Raw genomic sequence first — 19615 nt, 5'->3', positions numbered from 1 at the left:
CTCTATTTAAAAAAAAATCCTTTAGTTTAGCTATGTTTTATTCTCAATACTTTTTTCAGACCTATATTCCAGTTCATTAACTCTCTCCTTAACTGGACTTACTGTACTGTTAAAAATCTTGGGGTTCTTCATTTTGATTATTATATTATTCGGTGATGTCTTTTTCAACTTAGTTCTTTGTAATAGTTTCCAGCTCCCTGTCTAACTTTTCATTATGCCTGCTATCTCTTTAATCATGTTAAACATTCTGTGTCTCGTGACTTTATTATCTGCATCCCATGAGAGTTTATCTACTTTGTATTCTCCTTTTCTGTTTGTGATCCCTTTGTATTATTTCTCCTTCTGCTTGGTTGAATTCTTATGGAATTCCAGAAACAGTATTTGAAAAATGATGCCAGGTAAAGTGAGATCTAAGACGGTCTTTCTCCAGACAGGATATGTTTTTGCTTCTAGCAGGAAGCTAGGGCCACGAGAAGTCCTGGATGACCTTCACCTAAATCTGAGGATGGGATGATTTGAAGCAGGATTTTGCCATTGTTAGGGTTTATTTATGTATGGTGTATTGCTCTTTTTTGGGTACCCAAACCAAAGCATGGGGAATTTCCAGGGTTCCCCTTCCTTGGTGTCTTCAGGACTCCAATTTTTTGTCTTTCTAACTCAACGCTTTCAAAACTGTCTGCTCAGCTTCTCAATCATCTTTTCTGAGATTGACTGGTGCCCAATGAATTCTGTAAAAAGAGGTGGTTGGCTCAAATGGTCCTTAAGACTCTGAGTCCAGGGCACTGAGTTATTCTAAGACATAGTTCCTATCTACTTCTATTTTAGTCTTGAGACTAAATGTATACGAGGGAAACATTAAGAGCCACTAAAAGGTGTGCTAAATTGCACTGTAGACAAATAGAAAACAGGAGGATCTATGTTAAGTTGGTGCTTATGCGGTGTAATGAATAAGCACAAAACAGATACACTAAAGAAGAAATTGGCACAGGATGCTGTCCCAGCCATGAATTGGAAAGATTGAGTTTTTACACTTTCATACCAGATATATTCCCTGGTAAGATAGATATGTGGCCCAATCTCACTCAATTTTAATGAAATCATCCCTATTAATAAATTAAATCTTTGTACATGTTTGAAGTTGGAGAGATATATTTTAAGATATATTTGCAAAGTGTGATACTATGTTTATGTGATGCTTCATGATCATATTTTTAAAAGAATATTGTCATTGGGGGAAATGCTTGCAATAAAATATTAAAGTGAGAGGAAAAGATGGTATCATATGCATTCTGGAAACAGGGCTGAAGACAGAAATGGCCTCTGGGTATTAGGGAAAGGGAATCATTCTCATTTTACCATTCTCTTTTTCTTTTCAACAAGTATTAATAACAGTAGTGGCTACACATCTGAAAATAATTTGAATGTTTACTCTGGGCCAAGCACTGTTTTAGGTGTTTTGTGTTTATTTTCTCAATGAATCCTCACAACTGCCTAATGAAGTAAGTACTATACTACTATTATCATCCGCCTTTACAGAGAGGAAAACTGAGTCACAGAGAAGTCAAGCCAGTAGCCTATGGTAGAGCAAGAATACGGGTGTGGAATTTTGCCTCCAGAGTCTTGCTCTAACTATAGTACTAAGGTATGGTGCCTCTGGTTATATATTTGTAGGATTGTGTTTGTAAATTAAGAAATTGATCCCACCTTTGTCCTGGTGGTGCCTTCTCCTCCCACCTAGCTACATAACTTCCTGATCACTTCAAGTTCTTGCTTAATTATGACTTTCACAATGAGTTCTACCTTGAACACAAGGTTCCAAATTGCACCCAGCCCCTCCTCTGTTTTAGTCTGCGTTATTGTTTCCATAGTATAAGTCTAGCATATTATACAATTTTCAGATTCACCATATTACTGCTGTCCACCCCACCGTACCCCCACCACCACCTGTGAGCTCCCCTAGGTCAGGGATCTTTACCTGTCTCGCTAACTGATGTATCACGACTTGAAAGGGTACTGGCATAAATAAGGTGCTCAACAAATATTTGTGGATTAAGTGAAGTTTTTAAAACATAGCATGATTCCAATTTCACATTCTTACTTTAAAGCATACACATGTGTAACGTGTACGGGAGAGAATAAAAATATTTCAAAACGTTAATGGTGATTTGAAGTGATATTTTTTCTTCTTTATGTTTTCCTGTGGTTTTATTCCATTATGAAAATGTATTATTTTATCATGAGAAACTTAATTTTTAAACTATCTTTTCTAAACCTGGGGTAACATACATTACCACGCACAGCAAATCATCTTTGCTGTAAATTGCATGAAGTGCTGATGGTCTTTAAAGATATGACTGCTTTTAAGTAATCTCCCGGCATTTTGTGGTGGTTAAACATTTCTTAGAGGAATAAAACCTTGCCTCGTGGGTCGACCGCGGCATCCCTGGGAAACACACCCACCTAGCAACCGGAGCTGAGCAGCAGCATGGCACTGCGCCTTTAATTCCCGGGATGGGGTGGGGCGGCGGTGGAGAATTTCCGCTCCCTGAAGGTCCTGGTGGCAGCTGTCACCTGTAAAACGAGCACCGAACGCGGGGGATGGAGCCCGGCGCCCATTGGACAAAATATAAAGGCAGAAACCTACCCCGAAGACTGGGGGCCGGCGTTGCTGCGGAGGTGGGCGCGCGCCGCGGCCCCCAGTGCCTTGCTCCCGGAGACACCCAGGCGCTGCGGCGCTGATTTGACCGCGGTCGAGCTGCAGGGACACGCCCGTCCAGCCTCGGTGGACACGATCAGGTGAGCCTGGCCGAGGCGGACTTGGCTCCCGGAACCCCGGCTCCGGCGCGTAGCAGGGGGCGCCGGGCCGTCCACCTGCCCCAGCAGCCGGGAACGGAGGCCGGTGGCGGGGGCGGGCGGCCGGGCAGCACTGACCATGGCCCTCGCCGCGGCAGCGGCCGCCGCGGCCGCCGGGGTGAGCCAGGCGGCGGTGCTGGGCTTCCTGCACGAGCACGGCGGAAAGGTGCGCAACTCGGAGCTGCTGAGCCGCTTCAAGCCGCTGCTGGATGCTGGCGATCCGCGCGGCCGCGCTGCCCGCAGGGACCGCTTCAAGCAGTTCGTCAACGACGTGGCGATGGTGAAGGAGTTCGACGGCGTCAAGTTCGTGGTGCTGAAGAAGCCGCGGCCCAGAGAGGGACCAGAGCCGCTGCCCTCCTGCCTCCCCAGCACCGCCGAGCGACTAGCGCCGCCGTCCAAGATCACGTCGCTCTCACACGTGGAAGCCGCTGCCTCGGGGGCTGCATGCCTGGCCTCGGCGCAGCCGTCGGCGGAAGCACCTGAGGACCCGGCCCCGCCATCGGAGCCACGGGACAGCCCTGGGGCTCCAGCCCCTGAGCTCACTCAGCAGACTGGGGAGCGGTTGTTAAGCCCCCCAGCCCAGCAGTCAGGGCGGCCCTCCGACCCAGGGCTCCCAGCCTTGGGGCCGGCCCACCTCTCCGAGGGCCTCCCTGCAGACGTGGCTGCACCGTCTAGGGCACCGTCGGAGGCCGCCTTACCCCACGCAGAGCCGCCAGACCCGGAATCCGGACCTGGGGCGACCACAAGGCCGCCAACGCCCCCTCGCCGCGTGCCTCCGCAGAAGCCCTGCATGCTGCCGGTGCGCTGCGTCCCGGGGCCCGCAGCGCTCCGCATCCGAGCAGAGGAGCAGGGCATGCGCCGGCAGCTGTCGGAGGAGCCGAGCCCGCGGAGCTCTCCGCCGCTCCTGCGGCGGCTCTCAGTGGAGGAGTCCGGCCTGGGCCTCGGCCCGGGCCCGGGCCGCTCCCCGCATCTGAGGCGCCTGTCGCGGGCCTGCCCGCGCCTGTTGAGCCCCGACACCGAAGAAGTGCCCGTCGCGCCTCCACCGTCTGCCGTGCCCCTGGAGCCGGCCGAGCACGAGTGGCTAGTGAGGGCGGCCACTGGCCGCTGGACCCACCAGCTGCACGGGCTGCTGCTACGCGACGGTGGCCTGGCCGCGAAGCGTGACTTCATGTCTGGTTTCACCGCCTTGCATTGGGCCGCCAAGAGCGGGGACCGTGAGATGGCTCTGCAGCTGGTGGAGGTGTCGCAGCGGGGGGGCGTGCCAATCAACCTGAACGCGCGCTCACACGGCGGCTACACGCCACTGCACCTGGCGGCTCTGCACGGCCACGAGGATGCCGCGGTGCTGCTGGTGGGCCTGGGTGCACAGGTGCACGTGCGTGACCACAGCGGGCGGCGGGCCTACCAGTACCTGCCCCAGGGCGCCTCGTATGCGCTGCGCCGCCTGCTGGGCGACCCCGGCCTCCAAGGCTCTGCCGAACCCAATGCGATCGGTGGTGGCTGTGGCAGTCTTGCGGCCCGGCGCCCGGTGCAGGTGGCCGCCACCATCCTAAGTTCCACCACCAGCGCGTTTCTGGGCGTCCTGGCAGACGACCTGATGTTCCAGGACCTGGCTCGAGGCGTGAGGAAGTCGGGTTCCTTCACCAAGTTCTTGGGTGCCTCGCCCATAGCTCCTCGTAAAAGGACAAAGGCCCGCAGTGGCGCGCCGGCCTTTTCAGAAATCCCTCGTCGGTCCACTCCGGTGCCCTTCGCTGGTTTAATGCCCAGCCTGCCCCCCACAGCCTGACAGTCCCTGAGGTTGATCTAACTGGGCCTGCCCATCACAGTGTAAGTTTGAGCATGAAGGCAGCCCAACACTTTCAACTCCATCCAGTTTCTAATCTTGTCCACTGCACCCTGTTTTACCCAGGTGAGCCTATGCCTCCAGCTTCTTTCTGAAGCTTGACTTATCTCCAGAGGTGGGATTCAAGATTTCAGTGAGCTTCCTATGAAGAACGCCAGAAGTCAGGCTTAAACTTTGGAGGAGACTTGAAATGTAGGATTAAAAGTTAAGGGGCAGCAGCTGGTCTGGCCCCTGAATGAGTTAACCCAGTGCTTCTGCATCTATACACTCCCAAGCCGGAGCTAGTCACAAGGGTCTCTTTATGTGTTGTGTGAGGCTGGATGGTTTGTCAGCTTTAAGATACGAGTGGTTTTGTAATTGGATGCTTTTATTCCATCTTTAAATTGAAATGAGGTAAAACAACTTTTATAATAACCTTTTGAAATTATATTTTTTCCATTTTTTTAGGCAAAATGCTCAGACATTTTCAATCTTTGGTAAAGATTTTGGGATTCTATTTTAAAAAATAATGATCAAGATTTAAAGGAAATTGCCCTGGCTGGTGTGGCTCAGTGGGTTGAGCATTGTCCAGGGAAGCAAAATGTCACTGTCAGGGCACATGACTGAGCTGTGGCCCAGGTCCCTGGCTGGGGCTTACAAGGGGCAAACAATTGATGTTTCTCTCCCTCTCTATCTCCCTGCCTTCCACTCTCCCTAAACAAACAAACAAAAAAAATATTTTTTTTAAATAGATCAAAAGGAAATTAGCCTCAACCAACAAAACCCATAAATGTTTATCTACCTCATTTTAGGCAATGAAGATTCCAGAGTCTTGAACACAGAATATGACCGTTGTAAATGTCATTAATTTTACTTGTACTGTGAATGCTAAGTATTAGGAAATAAGTGCATCTTGGGAGTAAAGGTGATTTAACAAGAGAAAAGGGACATTTGGACAAATACTTTTAATTAGCGATTTTTTTCTTTATGGTGAAATATAAACACCTGTCTTTGGCACTGGTGGGTGGCTCTTTTGATTTGGCATGAATATTTAATTGTTTTAAGTGTGATTTATGTGAATTGCACTGTTGTACCATGTTTCTGAATCTGTGGTTTTTTTCAAATCTGGCTGAGCCTTTCAGTGAAGTAGGTGAATATTTCAAAGTTGGGCCATCATTAAAAAAAAAAGTTATAGCATTACCCCAGAAAAATAACTGCTGAAATAGTAATGAATACAATTAAGGATTTTATATGAAAGTTCTGTATAAGTAGAAAGAACACGATATCCATTTTTTAAAGCCATTTGAAAGCAAACAATTTATTCCAAAACAGTAGGTGCAGAATCTCTTTGCTCAGTGACCTTCGAGGGTGATTTAGTGTTTCTGGACCTTTGTTCCTCTCTGTAATTGAAAAAGTTTTGTAGGTATTGCCAGGATTTCCCAGGTTCAAGAAAATGGCTCTTTTTCTATTTTAAAGATGTGGAATCTATTTGCTCAGTCTTTTAAAATACCAAATGGTAGTAATGCTCTGCTTTTGCAAATTGTGTTTGCATATCATTAGCTATATCAAATCGCTTTTGTGGCACAGTGTAGTGGGGCTCCTCTGCCATATACGAGTATATATATCAGTGAGGCTTCTAAAATTATCTAAGGCAGTCCTTCATAGAATGGTTTGACTTAAGCAATGAAATAAACAATCTCTCATTTTGTTTGTTTATGTGATGATGTACTTCCCTTGACTCTTCTACAGCTCTTGCCACTGTATTTTTCTCTTTATTATCATTTTTCCTTTTTATTGAATTTATTGGGGTCACACTGATTAACAAAATTATACAGGTTTCAGGTGCACAATCCCACAACACATCACCTTTACACTGTATTGCATATTCACAACCCCGAGTCAAATCTCCGTCCATCACCATTTATTCCCTTATATCTTTCTCCATCTCCCCCACCCCCTGTTGCCACTGTATTTCTCTTTTCTTCTTTTTTTATCTACTTAATTTCTTCCTATTCTCCTCACCTTTCTTCTGCCACTTTCAAGCATTCTATTTCTGAAAGAACTTGAATAGCTCTGCAAAATAAACCGAGTCAACCACATGTGGATACAGTAGCCAAAATGGTAGATAAATGTTAGCTCTGATCTGACCCTTCCCACCTTCTTCCTTGCCTGGAACTCTAGCTAATCTGCATAAATTATTTAAAAATGCAAATGAAGTCTTCTGCCTCTGCAGAAAAATTGTGGGCGGCAATAATTATAGCAATCTGAGTGACTGAAAGTCTATAAGACAATAAAATATTAGAGATTTTCATGGTAAAAGAGAGGCTTGACTTAAAATAGGGTAACAAAGGTCATACAAACACAGTAATGACTCACCTTGAGAAAGATCAAAATCTAAACCAGTAGGGTAGTAATTACAATAACTAATGTTTATTGAACACTGAAATCAGAGGAGGGTTACTCAAGCTGCCAGAAGAATCTTTGTGTTGCCAAAGGTGTGCTGGGAGCCTTCTCAATGAGGTAAAACATTTGGGAAGAGTTTACGACCAATAAGCCTAAAACTCAGGTGTTAGAAACCACCTTTTTCATCGCAGGCCAAGACTTTCTGCAGCTGTAAGGTAAGTCAGCAGGAAACTATGGATTGGTGTACATATGGGAAGGTTTCAAGAACCATATGTCACCTAGAAGGAAGTACACCTGCGGAAGGGTATTTCCAACTGACACGCAATTAACTTATAATTGTTTATAAGTTAAGGCGATTGAGCTGGTTAGAATTCTCACAGGGCAGAGAATCACTCCTTTTAATGGGGAAAATTGTTGATGTTTAATAGATACATGAGTCTTGTCCAGAGCAAGCTTTTAAATAAAGTTTTATATTTCCTTTGCAGAAGGTTGGAGGTTGTGGTTGAGCGTGTCTCACTTACCTAATGGAGACCAGGGTGTGGGGAATGCATGCATGACCTGTTGTTCACTAAGTGCCAGGCACAGTTCTAAACACTTTGCAGGCACTACCCACAACCTTGAACGTAGGTACTGTTAGCATCTTGATTTTAAAGTGAGGAAACTGAAGCCTAGAGAAATTGTAAATGACTTTTTCAGGCCTCACAGCTAGGTAAGGATGAGCCTGGGATGGCATCCTGTGCTCTTCCCATTACAATGTCCTGTTGCAGAAAAGCAAGGTGGTCTCAATCTCAGCCCTTTACTCATTTAGTGACATCAGGCAAGTCACCCAGTTTTCCAAGCTCCATCGCTATTTTCTGTGGGACATAAGACTGGCAGTACCTATGCTACAGCCTGTGGGGAGATTTGCATAGGAAATGAGTAGGTAGAGCTCTTTGTTAACTGCAAACCAACCTGAAATATTACCAGGGCTGCCAAGCTGGTTCCACAGGGGTATCTGGCTACACTCCAGAACAAAAAAGCTCAGATTGGTGGTTTTGCTTCACCATTCTTTTACCGTGTTAATAAATGTCTACATAAATAACAATTGACTTTGCTAGGGAAATCGTATTCCAACAAGGGGAAATTATTCCATATTCTTTATGTAATATCCATTTAGTTAAAATAGCTATCAACAATGTCTTTGTTAATTCACATTCCTCTTGAATCTCTACCCCCGCCTTCCAGAACTACAGTCGCAGTTCAGCCCTCAGCTTACAGTTATAAAGCTATGCACCTCCAAGACATGCACTCTCCCCTCTTTTGGGCCTTTTTCTGGAAGAAATTATTTGACCATTTAAAATGGTTGCATAAATAAACTTCTGCTCTCCAGATGGCTTTTTGCCTTGGACCTCTGTCCTGGCCTTGTCATTCCAGAACTGCCACACCTCTGCACTTGAACTTTGAAGCAGAGGTGGCCTCAGGTGTGACTACTGGGAAGAGGAAAGAAGGAAGAGGGAGAAAGAAAGGGAGGAGGAGGGGAGGGAGAAGGGAGGGGGTTGGGGAAAGAGAACGATAGAATGGGAGAGCAAGAGAGAGATGCCTGTGCGCGCGCGCGCGCGCGCGCACACACACACACACACACACACACACAGACAACGAGTAGGTACGTGCAGACCGCTCCTCCAGAAAAAGTCCGAGTAGGAAGTTGATGCTGATTTAAAATTCAAAGACAACAGGTAAACTACCCAACGTGGCCATCTAAACTATGGTCAAAGCCCTGGCTGGTGTGGCTTAGTGGATTGAGCGCCGGCCTGCGAACCAGAAGATTCCCGGTTCGATTCCCAGTCAGGTTACATGCCTGTGTCGTGAGCCAAGTCCCCAGTTGTGTGTGTGTGAGAGGTAATGGATTGATGCATCTCTTGCACATCAATGTTTCTCTCCCTCTCCTTCTCCCTTCCTTCCCCTCTCTAAAAATAAACAACAACAAAAAGCTGCGGCCAAGCTGTGGCAATAACTGCAGGGTGGTTAAGAAGGTTGCTTTATAGCAATTGCCGTCCCCCAGCCCCACCCCCAGATTTCCCTTTCACCTCCCCTCTCTTTGGCCCTCAATTACAGTTGACCTAAATTCCTTCTTAAGCCTGCGATTTACATGTGAATGGCCAGCACCACGGTCTTTGGCGGTGAGGATCTCCGAGGTTCTCTCGCCAGCCGCTCGAGGAGGTACGTGGTGTTCGGAGCAGGCTGTTCAAGGCAGATTGCGCGCCGCTTTGGAGCACGCGGAACACTGCTTCCCTCCGGCATTTCCAATTTGCAGACTGAAGGTAAAAGTACACCAATTACATTCATATTAGGAACAGCAGCGGAAGCTGAGGAGGCGAGCCGCGGAGGCGGTCATTGGGCTGTCTGTTGCTCAGCAACAACCCCAGCCTTCGCCGGCCCAGGCCGGCCCAGGGCAGAGCCGGGAGGCAGCGGGGACCAGACTAGCAGGCGGGGGACGCAGGGGACTTCAAAAGGTGGAGCCAGAAACCCCAACCGAGAACCGTGAAACCCTCTGTTCTACCCTGGAGGACTAAGTAAGTCTTCTCGATACTGATACTCGAGATCAACAACCCCGGCTTCCCTCCCCCTCGCTTCTCATTAACCGGCAACAAAGGAAAGCGAGCCAGCCTTCCCAGGGCTGCCTCGCCAGAACTGCTTTCCGAATGAAGCAAAAACGCCCAGCAGCAACACTGCTCTGCACGGCCAGGCAAAGTCCCAGTGGCTACCCAGAGGGCCTGGTAGCTGGGGGAGCTGCAGGTAGGTGTTCAAGTGTAGATAGCAGCTTTCATCGTGAGAACAGTGCCCTCTGCTGGCGGTGTCCTGGAGGATGAAATTCACCGGCTCCGAGGGCCCTGCGAGTATTGTGGTCTGTGGTACCAACACTGAACACCTACGGTGGCTCATTCTTGCCGTGCGAAGGAATAACGGTGTGGGAGGGAGATAAACTGGGGCAGGAAGGAGACAGAGGCAACGTGAAAGGACGGTGCAGTTGGTGTCCATCTACTTTGGTGGCTCCCCTGATGTGGTAGGGACAAGCAGAGAAGCGTCGTATTTCCCCATGGAAAAACTCAGCACAGAACCAAAGTGCAATTTAACTGGACAATGGCAGATGCTGTTCCCCAGGCCCCGAGGCCCATGGCGGCCTGGGAGTGCTTTGTCTGAAATACACCATTTCCACTGGCCTACTGGACCCCATTAAGTGTGTTTCTAAGAATATTACAACCAGAGAATGCAATGGCACCTGTACAGGGCAAAAGTCAGAAATAAGTAGATTCCATCCAGAACGCATCTAGAAGCCAGCTGCCCTGCTAGACTGAAGGCCTTGGAGCAGAGGCTCTGCCCAGTGTTCAAAGCATAATGTTAGAACCCACAACAGCTTCAGCAGGAGCCCCATATATTTTTTATAAGAAGGCACAGTGTGAGCATTGTTCTGTGCTCAATAGCATGACTGTTATAACTAATTTGTTTGCTATGAATACAACCATTTAAAATTCCCAGTCAGTTGCACTTAGTGACAAAACGGATCAGAAAACAAGTCCAGAAGCAGAGATTTCTCACTTTGGGGTCAGTTGGCTTTAAATACACACATACATGCCTTTTAATGTGCCCAAGTTCCAAAAATATGCTGAAGGTTTGCATGAACAATGCTCTTCTCCTTGGCATTTTCAGCTATAAATACTAAAGCAGATTTTTCACATATATTTGAGAACTTAACAGTGATTCTGTGCACACGGGGCTGATGCACAAATAGAGAAGAGTGTGTGTCCTTTGCTTCAGCCCCTAACTCCTCCTTCCCAACCCCAACCCACCCCCAGATGGGTGTCTCTAGCACGTAGCTGAGTTGCCTCTCCAGGTCCTCGGCCCTCACATGGTAGGTCTCCATGTCCCCATGCCTCACCGCCTGTTCCCATCCCCTGATGCCCTCCTCAAGCCTTCCTGACACAGTGGAGTCTCGAAGGAGAGCAGGAGAAACTCTATTTTTATGACACAATTGGGAGAGGAAGAAAGCTCTTGGAATGAATGTCCCCAAATGTCCAAATGTACTGAACATTTGTCAGGGTTCTTAGGCAGTAGAGCATCTGAACTCATTTTCCATTTGGGGACTTTTTCCATTGAGTGTTGAAGGGAGGCAGTGCCCCACTGCCACCACTGAGGTTGGTGGCTTGGGTAAAACCGGCCAAGGAGACCTGGACTCAGCCAATCAGGCCTGGCTTTGGTGGTGATGCGGTCACCAGAACAGTGAGGGATCACTGGTAGTGGAGTTAAGGGCCTAGCATACCCTGGTCCCAACTGTTTGTAAACCTGGTTCTCCAGTCTTCCTAGATTTCCATACCTCACTGACACCCTCCAACAAATCCCTCTCCAGCTCTAGTCCTGCAGGGTTGGTGTCTGTAATCAGTAAACAAGATCCTTCCCCCAAACTACATACTGGGTGGCATATGCACTTCTCACATCAGTTTTTATTGAGAGGAAAAAGAGGCTGTTTTGCATCTTCAGTTGAGATTCGGACTTATCTCCACTCTGACCAAGCCCTTCTCTCATTACAAGAAGAGTGAATACTGCAGTTTATAAAATCCATAAATTAATTACCAAATAATCCACAAAACTTGGGTAAGGCCACATGACAATACTTGGAAGAAGTACCCGGGAAGGGCCCAGCCTAGATCATCCCCACCCCGAGGGAGAAGCACCCAAGAAACCAGTGTCACCCCCAGCGGCGTGGGTGAACGGCAAGGGCCAATGCTCCCCACCTCCGCCGCCATAACTAAATAAGCAGAGCAAGGAAGGGCGGTTTATCGGGAGGACGGTTCCCCGGGAGGGAGGCCAGCCTGGGAGATGGCGGTCGATGGCCAAGGCTGCTCCTGACGGCGTCCAGTTGATCCTGAAGGAGCCGCACCCGCTCGTCCAAGCTGCGCTGCTGGGCCAGGACAGCGGCCTTGCCGGCCAGGAGGGCGCAGTAGGCGCGCAGCTCCCGAGCAGGCAGTGCCCGCACCAGAACCTCGCGCAGAGCCCGCTCGCGCCGCGCCACATGCTCCTTCAGCTCCCTGGCATCCTCCTGCTGCCGCTGCAGGAGCCCAAGTCGTTGCAACAGAGAGGCCTGGAGCCCACGGGGAGAGGTACGGTGAGCAGGGCGAGCGTGCATCGCTGCCCTGCTCTCCCGCAGCCTGAACCCTTTACCTGCTCATCGGGGTCGCTGTCTGCCCCCGTCCGGGCCAGTGCGCGGCGTACGCGAGCCAGGCGACTGCCTAGTAGCAGCAGAAGGCCAAGCACACGCTCTAGGTCAGCCATGAACCGGCTGAACCGCTCTAGCTCGCGGGGTGCACAGGCCTGGCCCACCGCGGCCTCCAGCGCAGCTCCCCGCCTGGCCCAGGTCTGGGCTGCCCCCTGCAGCTGCTCCTGCTCAGCCTGAAGGTTCTGCAGCATCTTTTGGAGGAGGTCCGCCAACTCCGCCTGCAGTGAGGGCGTGGGTACTTAAAGCTGGGGCCAGATTTTTAAGCCAAACTCCAGTCTCTTGTCCCACCCACCTTCCACCAGCCCCACCACACTCACTTTCTTGGCTTGGATGCTGCTATTTGGCTCAGACACAGGGTGGGTGGTAAGGTTTTCAGGCCTTGTTTCCTCCTGAGAAGTTGGCAGAAGCTGGATGGAGCTAGATAGGTAGGACCTGGGGATAAAGCCAGAGCTCATGGGTTGTCATGCCCCATACTGCAGGGGCTCAGAATCTCCTGCGTTGCTGGTGACCCTCACTCACCCTGGCTCCCAAGTACCAGCAGCTTCCTCTCCAGCCTTGCCACAGGCTGGTCTCATTGCAGCCCAGACCTCAGCTAGAGGAATCAGCCCATCCAGCAGATCCAGAGGTGGCTCTGGGCTGGGATAGTGGGTGAGAGTGTCACTCAGAGAGGGATCCAGGCTGACCAGCTCCTGAACCAGCTCCTCCAGGCGGGGACTAGGCCATGTTGGCTGGGAACCAGACTGGCCAGTGCCCCAAACCGGGGCAGTCTCATCAGGAGACCCTTGGGTATCATTGCCTGGAGGTCCCAGGGCACCCACTGGGAGAGGTTTGAGAAAGTCACTCTCTGCAGCTGCAGGGAAGTCAGTCATCAGCAGTCCAGTGGAGTCAATGGCTGGGATGTCACCATTTGCATTCCCAGGGGGGCTACAGCATGTGGGCCTGGAGACACCCACAGAACTGTTTACCCCCTGCCAGCGGTCATCTGCTGCTGCATTCTCTGGGCACTTGTGGTGGGGGGGCTCTGAGAGGATTGTAGCCTTACCAGCTCCACACTGCAGGTCAGAGGCATGGACACTGGAAGTGGAAGAGACACAATTAAGAAAAGCTCTGGCTGAAGACCAGTGGTGGTCTCCAAGGGCCACCAGTCCTCACCCCACCACCCAGGCTCTCGGGGTCCTGCTAGGAGGGGGTTCCGTGCCCCCACCCCTGGCAATTTGTAGCTATGCGTGGGAAGTGAGTGTTGCGCTCTGCTTGCAAGCAAGAGAATTCACCTGGTTAGGAGCTCCGGGGGTGCATGGGAGTCTAGAGGCAATCTCCTGACCAGCGGGGCTTCTTCCAGGAAGACATCATCATCAGGAAGGGAAGGGAGTCGGGCAGACACCATGCAGGTCTCTGGGACCCTGTGCTCACAGTCAGTGGGACTGCTCTGGCGACCCTCTGCAGGACACACCACTGTAGCTTCCTTCTGAGTCAGGAACCTGGAGGCAGAGACCCCACACTGACCACAGTGACCAGGAAGGAAGGCAATTGGGGATTTGGTTTGCAAAAGACAGCATCAGAATGAGGCGCTCTGCTCTCTTGGGCAAGAGCTATGGAAGCCGCCTCCTCCCAAGAGTGATCCATGTCTCTCACCTGGAATGTTTGGTCTGAAATAATGGTCTGGGGGGTTCTGCTCCTTGAGACACAGCCTGGAAAGGCAGAGGTTGGATGAACTGTGGCTCCAGTTTTCAGTCTTCCAGATGCCCCCCCACCCCAAGCCTGCAACCCTTCTCTTCCATACCTGGACAATGGGCATGACCCCTCCTGGGTCTCCCCAGGGACCCAAAGCTTCCCCTGAAGCGCTCTGACTCCTGCGAGCAGGTCTGTAGGTGAGGTCGAGCTTCAGGGACCGGGTTTCTGGGTCCCCTATGCCTCGGGGCAGCCATCTGATCTGGTGACCTTCGAACTCTGCCAACGCAGGATGCTGCAATTCCTGAGGCTCTGGCCTGGTGAGGCCAAAGCTGGAGCAGGCCCCACTTGAGCATTCCCCGGCCATCCCCCCGCCCCGACCCACACGATCCAGCTTTCCTGGCTCCGAGAAGCACCAATTCTGCTGCTGGTTGGCGAGATGGCCCCGGCCGGCAGTGCCTGGCGCAGGAACCCCGGAGCGCGCCGGCTCCCCTTCCCCGCTAGGGTGGCCGAGAGAAGCAGATCGCGGATGCGCAGCCGGGGGCCGCGCGGGGGTCATGGGTCGCAGGCGGGCCGGCAGGCTCATGCGGAGCTCCTTGCGCTGGAAGGACGTCTCCCGGAGGACTCGCCGCTGTGCGCCCTGCAGCCGCTGGCGGTAGGCAGCCCGCGAGGCCGGAGGGCTGGGCGGCTCGGAGGCCCGCGCTGCGGCCTCCGCCTCGGCTGCCAGCGCGTACAGAAGTGGGGTGGCCTGCCTGCTGAGCACCCCCGGGGCCCCCTGCACCTGTGGGGGACAAGGCCCACTGTGTGCGGCGGCCGCGGGCCGGGGCTGCGAGGAGGCATGCAGGGCTGCATTGATCCGGGCGGGGGCTGGGCCGCCCCATACCAAGCGCACGTAGTCCCAGTCTAGGTACGGAAGGAGATCGCTCCCTGGGGATGGCGTGCGCGCCTCGGCACCGCCCGAGGCCGCAGAAAAGGAGCTGTAGGCCGAGTCGGCGCGCACGGACAGCCGCCGCAGGTCCAGGCTGCGCGTGGATGAGGCTGGGGATGCGCGGTCGTCCCCGGGGCCCAGGGCCTCCATGGCTGTGCAGATGAGCGCTGGGCCGGCTGGCTCCGTGGGGCCTTCAAAAACATAGATGGTGAGATGGGTGAGGAGCTCAGAGTAAGAGGACAGTCTGCTTACACTGACCCTCTCTAGTCACACCGTCTCAAGCGCTGGCATTACCTCCAGATCAGAGATGCCATGGGCAATAGGGCCAACCCCAGGGAGCAATTCTGGAGGTTGAAGGCCTCAGCTTAGGGAAAGGAATTGGCCCCCAGCCCATTCCCTGCTGGGGCTCTCCTGGCTAGTATCCTCTGGAGCACTGGGAATGTATCCATGTTCCTTCCCTCCCCAGCCCTGTCCCACCCGGGCTGCTTCCGGGCGCTTTGTTAAGCTTCTCCATGTGATCCTTCCCTGATAAACAATGGTCAAGAACGTTCTAAGATGACTGGGAAGCCAAGAAAGGGGAGGGGAAGAGCCAGGGCAGGGGGCAGGGGCAGCTCCAGAGCTGCACTCCAGCCCTACATGCTTTATACAAATATTTGCCTTGCTCCTCCCTACTGCTATCTGCATGTTACAGATGAGGACACTGAGGTTCTGGGGGGGGAATGATGTGCCCAGGGGCACACAGCTGGTAGGAGCAGAGCCCTGCCTGGAATCTGGGCCTGCCTCCAGTCTTACTGCAGCTAGAACCAATTTTCTAGAAGGAAACCCTGCTGAAATGCAGTCCCCTCCACCCCCCAGGTTCCCCAGCTGCCCAAAGCCTCCAACACAGCCCAAACTCCACTGTGGGAAACAGTTGCCCCCACCTTGCCTCAAACAACTGGCGGATTCCAGTACAACACGGTCCCTGCTTCTGGAGACTGCCTTTTGTCTGGTAATTACAAGCTCACTCCCTCTTTGTTCTGTTACTCTTGCTTCTCCACTAGGGCTCAGCTTAGAGGTCTCCTGACCTTCTGGGTCCCCTACAGTATCCCGAACTTCCCCCATCACACGCCTCATCACCCTGCACTGGAATTGTTGGCTTGCCTGTGGTTCCTTCTTCCCATTCCCACCTGGGGCTTCCTGAAGACAGGCCCCCTGCTCACTCATTTCTGGACCCTGAGTACCCAGCCTGTAGTTGATGCTAAAGAAATGCTTATTGGATGGCAAGGGAAGGAGCCAACTTGTAAGGAGTAGATGGGGGAGAAGGAAGAGGGCTCCTTGGCTTCTGTCCCCTCTTCTCTCCTCCCTATTTGTCTTCTCTGGGGAAGGGGGCAGACTGGGTGAGGCATACTCATGCTTTATGAGGAACCAAAAAAGCAGGCAAGTACAGCTTTGAGCAGGACCAACCAGAAATCTATACCTCCCCAGTGCAAGAGTTGGGTGGGTGTACCTCGGTCAGAGGTAAGAGCAGCTTTGAGTCTTGGGAAACTGGGGCTCCCAACGAGCTAGGGGACTTAGGAGGAGGACTTGCCTTCTCTGAGCTGCTGGGAGGGGAGTGCAGAGGAGGATGCCCCCAGCTGGTGCAGGAACTGAAAAGCAGGCTCATCTGAGCCTCCCAGACACTATTTGGAGCTTAGGATCACCCTCCCTCCCCCTTCCCTGTGACCCCACATGCTACAGATTGCTGAGCAGGGCAGGTAGGGAGGTTAGCGGTAAGAGGATACAGCATTTCCTAACGGGAGAGGCAGTGCCTGCAGTGTTCCCTGGAGAGGCTCTCAGCTGACCATCTTGGGACCAGACCACCTTGACCTCAACCCCCTGGAGGCATCTTTATGCTCACTAAGGCCAGCCGTGCAGATTGGGCCTCACACTGAGGCTTGGGACCTCTTTCGCAGAGGGCTTCCACTCTGGACTTCAGGAAGACAAGCTGCCCTAAGTAGCAGCCCTGCCCTGTGAGGACCGTTATCTCCTCTAGGAAACCCATCCTAGCTGCCCAGACACTAGTCCTCTCTCTTCTGACCCTTCTGATCCCAGCTTGGGAGTGCCAGTCATTCTGGCTCACATCACCCATGCCTGTCCAGGGCAGTCGGCTTGCTGCACCTATAGGCACGGGTGCTGGTTCAAGCACAAAGATGTTTCCTCAAAAAAGGCCTTGAAAATTCTATCTTACTTGTGAGCCACGGCGTTGACAGAAGAACTCTGAGTTCACCAAATAAAAACAGCTCGAGCGGATCATAACAATGTGGTATGTACCTATTTTCTTACAGCCCTTGACTTATCTCTGGGATGCTTTTGCAAGGGTGGTCCCAGCGGGCTGATACCCATGCAGGAGGCTCACACCTTTGCAGAACCTGCCACGCCAGGAGAGTCCAACTCCTTTACTATGTTTTGGGGCCTCAGCACAAAGAGTAAGGAGTTTTCACACTTGTCTGGCTACAGGGAGCCTCTTGTGGTGCAGCCAGTGCCTGGGGCTGGGGGCGGCCCCAGCCCAAGAGCCCCAGCACCAGCGTTAGTGCCAGCTGTGGGCTGGGCTGCAGAGCCAGGGCCTGCAATGAAGCCCAGAGGATGCGGCTCGAAGAGCTCTCTTGCCAAAGCCTCACCAGAGCAGGGCAGCAGAATGGATGCCCTGCCAGAAAGCCACCCGACTGGGGTCCCGTGGGGCGTGGGAGAGGGCTTGTGCAATAAGTGTCACCTGAATGAAAGAGCAAGAGAGGAAGGAGAGAGAGGACTTCAGCATGTTACACTGGGGCCTGGGAGGTGTGGTGCCAGGCTCAGGAAGTAGGAAGCTGAGGTGGGACCGGCCCAGGGGCCCAGGGCTCACTCAGTCTGGGGCCTGTGGGCTTTGCAGTGTTGGTGGCAAGTCTGGTAGTTGAGAAGTTGCGCCGTGGGTCAGGACTTCAGGGGGGAGGTTGGACCAGGCCAGCAGGCTGGCCCAGGTTTTCAGTTAGAGGTTGCTGGGGATACAGATGAAGACAGCTTCCAGTGGGTAAAACTATACCAAGACAGATCCAGGCAAGGGGGCCAGAAAGGCAGACAGACTCACATGACCAACAGTGGTCAGGAATTAAGTGGCACCTCTCTCAAAGGCCACCTCACATACGACCTCTCTAGAGAGGTCCTCCAGGCCGCCCCTCCGGGATGGCTCTCCCCAGTACTAGGCTCACTGAGGGGACACTCCTGCAAGGCAGTCTCCCTGCCAGACTGAGTTTCTGGGTCCCGCGCGGTGTCTTGAATCCAAGCACCCCAGACTAGGCCTGGCCAGGCAATCATTCGGGAAAGTCCCAGGGCTCTCCCAGTCCCCAGCGCCCCTCCCCCACTCTCCCAGAGCCTCCCGCTCAATGTCGCGCAGGAAATGCGGGATGCTGATGGCATCTGGGGCAGCAGGCCTTGGTGTGGTCGGACTACGTACCTGAGGATTCAAGCTCTGAGTCCAGGCATGCGAGGGAGGACAGGGGCCCAGGACTGGCGTCCGCAGGGGGCGGCAGAGTCACGCGGTGCTGCGGTGGAGCGGGGTCCCGGGGACGCTGGGAGAGCGGATGGCGGCTGGCCGGTTCATTTCTCGGCCTTTCCTGTTGGGTTTGCCGTCGAGGAGGGAGGACTCAGAACGCAAGCTGGGGGGCAGCGAGGTCATGGGCGGGAGGGACCTGGAAGCTCCGGTGGTCCCCGGCACAGGGGCGGAGCGGAGGGTCGTGGAGTAAGACCCTGGCGGTCTTTGGCCTCCCAAGCGCTCCAGCGCCCCTAACCCCACCCCACCGGCAGCTTTCGCCTCGGGCAGGTCTCATGCCCGCCTCCAGCCTTTTGCGAAGAGCACCGGCCCCAGGGACGCCACTGGAAGCGCGGAATCCACCCCTCCGTACCCAATGTCGCACTGACTGCCCCGTGGCCCCGCAGCTACCGCGGCCCCCCAGCCCTCCCTCGCAGTGGGGCTCACCCTGCCTTCTCCTGGCAAGCGGATGGCCGACCCCGCCGCCACGCGATCCCGCTGCCTGGCCCCCGCCTCGCCGCGTACCTGAGCTCCAGCCGGAGAGGTGCTCATGGGCGCCCGCGGCCGCGCGGTGACATCAGAGCCCCGGGCTCCGGCTCCGGACCCCACCTCCAGGCTCCGGTCGCCGCGGGGGAGGCGCCACGTCCGGCCACCAGGGGCGGGAGCTCGAAGCAGCTGCGCTACCCGGGGAGCCACCTGCACCTTCGTAGTGGCTAGCCCCGGGCTCAGGGGTGGGTGGGCTCTAGTTCCTCGCGGGGCACAGGCCTCTTGCTCTGAGCCGGAGAAGCAGGAGCACTGGGGGAGGAAGGGCAACACTGCGCTGGCCTGCCCGCTCCGTCAGCGCCCGTGGTGCGCTAGCCTCATCCCTGGGCCCCCACCCCCTCCAGCCCCTCTGGGGGGAGGCCCAGGCCGGGCCCCAAGGCCTCCGGACGGCCACCCCCTTCCTTTCAAGCATGGCCAAGAGAGCAGACCCGCCTGGGACTCTTGCCTCTGGCCCTAAGCACAGTTCCGTTCGGGTGGTAACGTACCCCTTGACCAGCTCTACAGATGCCCTATTTCCAAAACTCTTCCAACTTTTTGACTCCCACCGCGGGCTCTTTCCCCTGTTTTTGCCCCCTTTGTTTCCATTTCTTTCACTACGCTGCATTGTCTAGGCGCTCCTGGCCAGCC

The 19615-nt window shown here is 53.3% G+C and overlaps 2 protein-coding genes across 3 annotated transcripts; one reads left to right on the top strand and one right to left on the bottom strand.

The window, feature by feature from the left end:
* Nucleotides 1–2817: 2817 nt before the first annotated feature.
* LOC150000822 (ankyrin repeat domain-containing protein SOWAHA-like) lies at nt 2818–6391 on the top strand. The gene has a single exon (XM_090289502.1). It carries the CDS (start codon nt 2933–2935, stop codon nt 4637–4639), a length of 1707 nt encoding a protein of 568 aa, XP_090145628.1. The 5' UTR covers nt 2818–2932; the 3' UTR covers nt 4640–6391.
* A 5152-nt stretch (nt 6392–11543) lies between these two features.
* Nucleotides 11544–19071, bottom strand: LOC150000821 (protein Shroom1-like). 2 transcript variants are annotated; one of them, XM_090289500.1, is made up of 9 exons: nt 18893–19071; nt 18371–18530; nt 14110–15116; nt 13962–14017; nt 13601–13807; nt 12849–13403; nt 12647–12761; nt 12275–12547; nt 11544–12194 (listed from the first exon to the last, which is right to left on the bottom strand). In XM_090289500.1, exons 1-9 carry the CDS (start codon nt 18995–18997, stop codon nt 11862–11864), a joined length of 2811 nt encoding a protein of 936 aa, XP_090145626.1. In that variant the 5' UTR covers nt 18998–19071; the 3' UTR covers nt 11544–11861. The 2 variants fall into 2 exon arrangements, with proteins under 2 accessions (XP_090145626.1, XP_090145627.1); XM_090289501.1 differs by having other exon boundaries at nt 18971–19071.
* Nucleotides 19072–19615: the final 544 nt, after the last annotated feature.

Source organism: Furipterus horrens, unplaced genomic scaffold (genome assembly GCF_987537825.1).
Source record: "Furipterus horrens unplaced genomic scaffold, mFurHor1.1.pri manual_scaffold_10, whole genome shotgun sequence".
Lineage (NCBI taxonomy): Eukaryota > Metazoa > Chordata > Mammalia > Chiroptera > Furipteridae > Furipterus > Furipterus horrens.
Note: the sequence above shows the minus strand (reverse complement) of the source record. Positions and strands in the feature narration are given on the sequence as shown.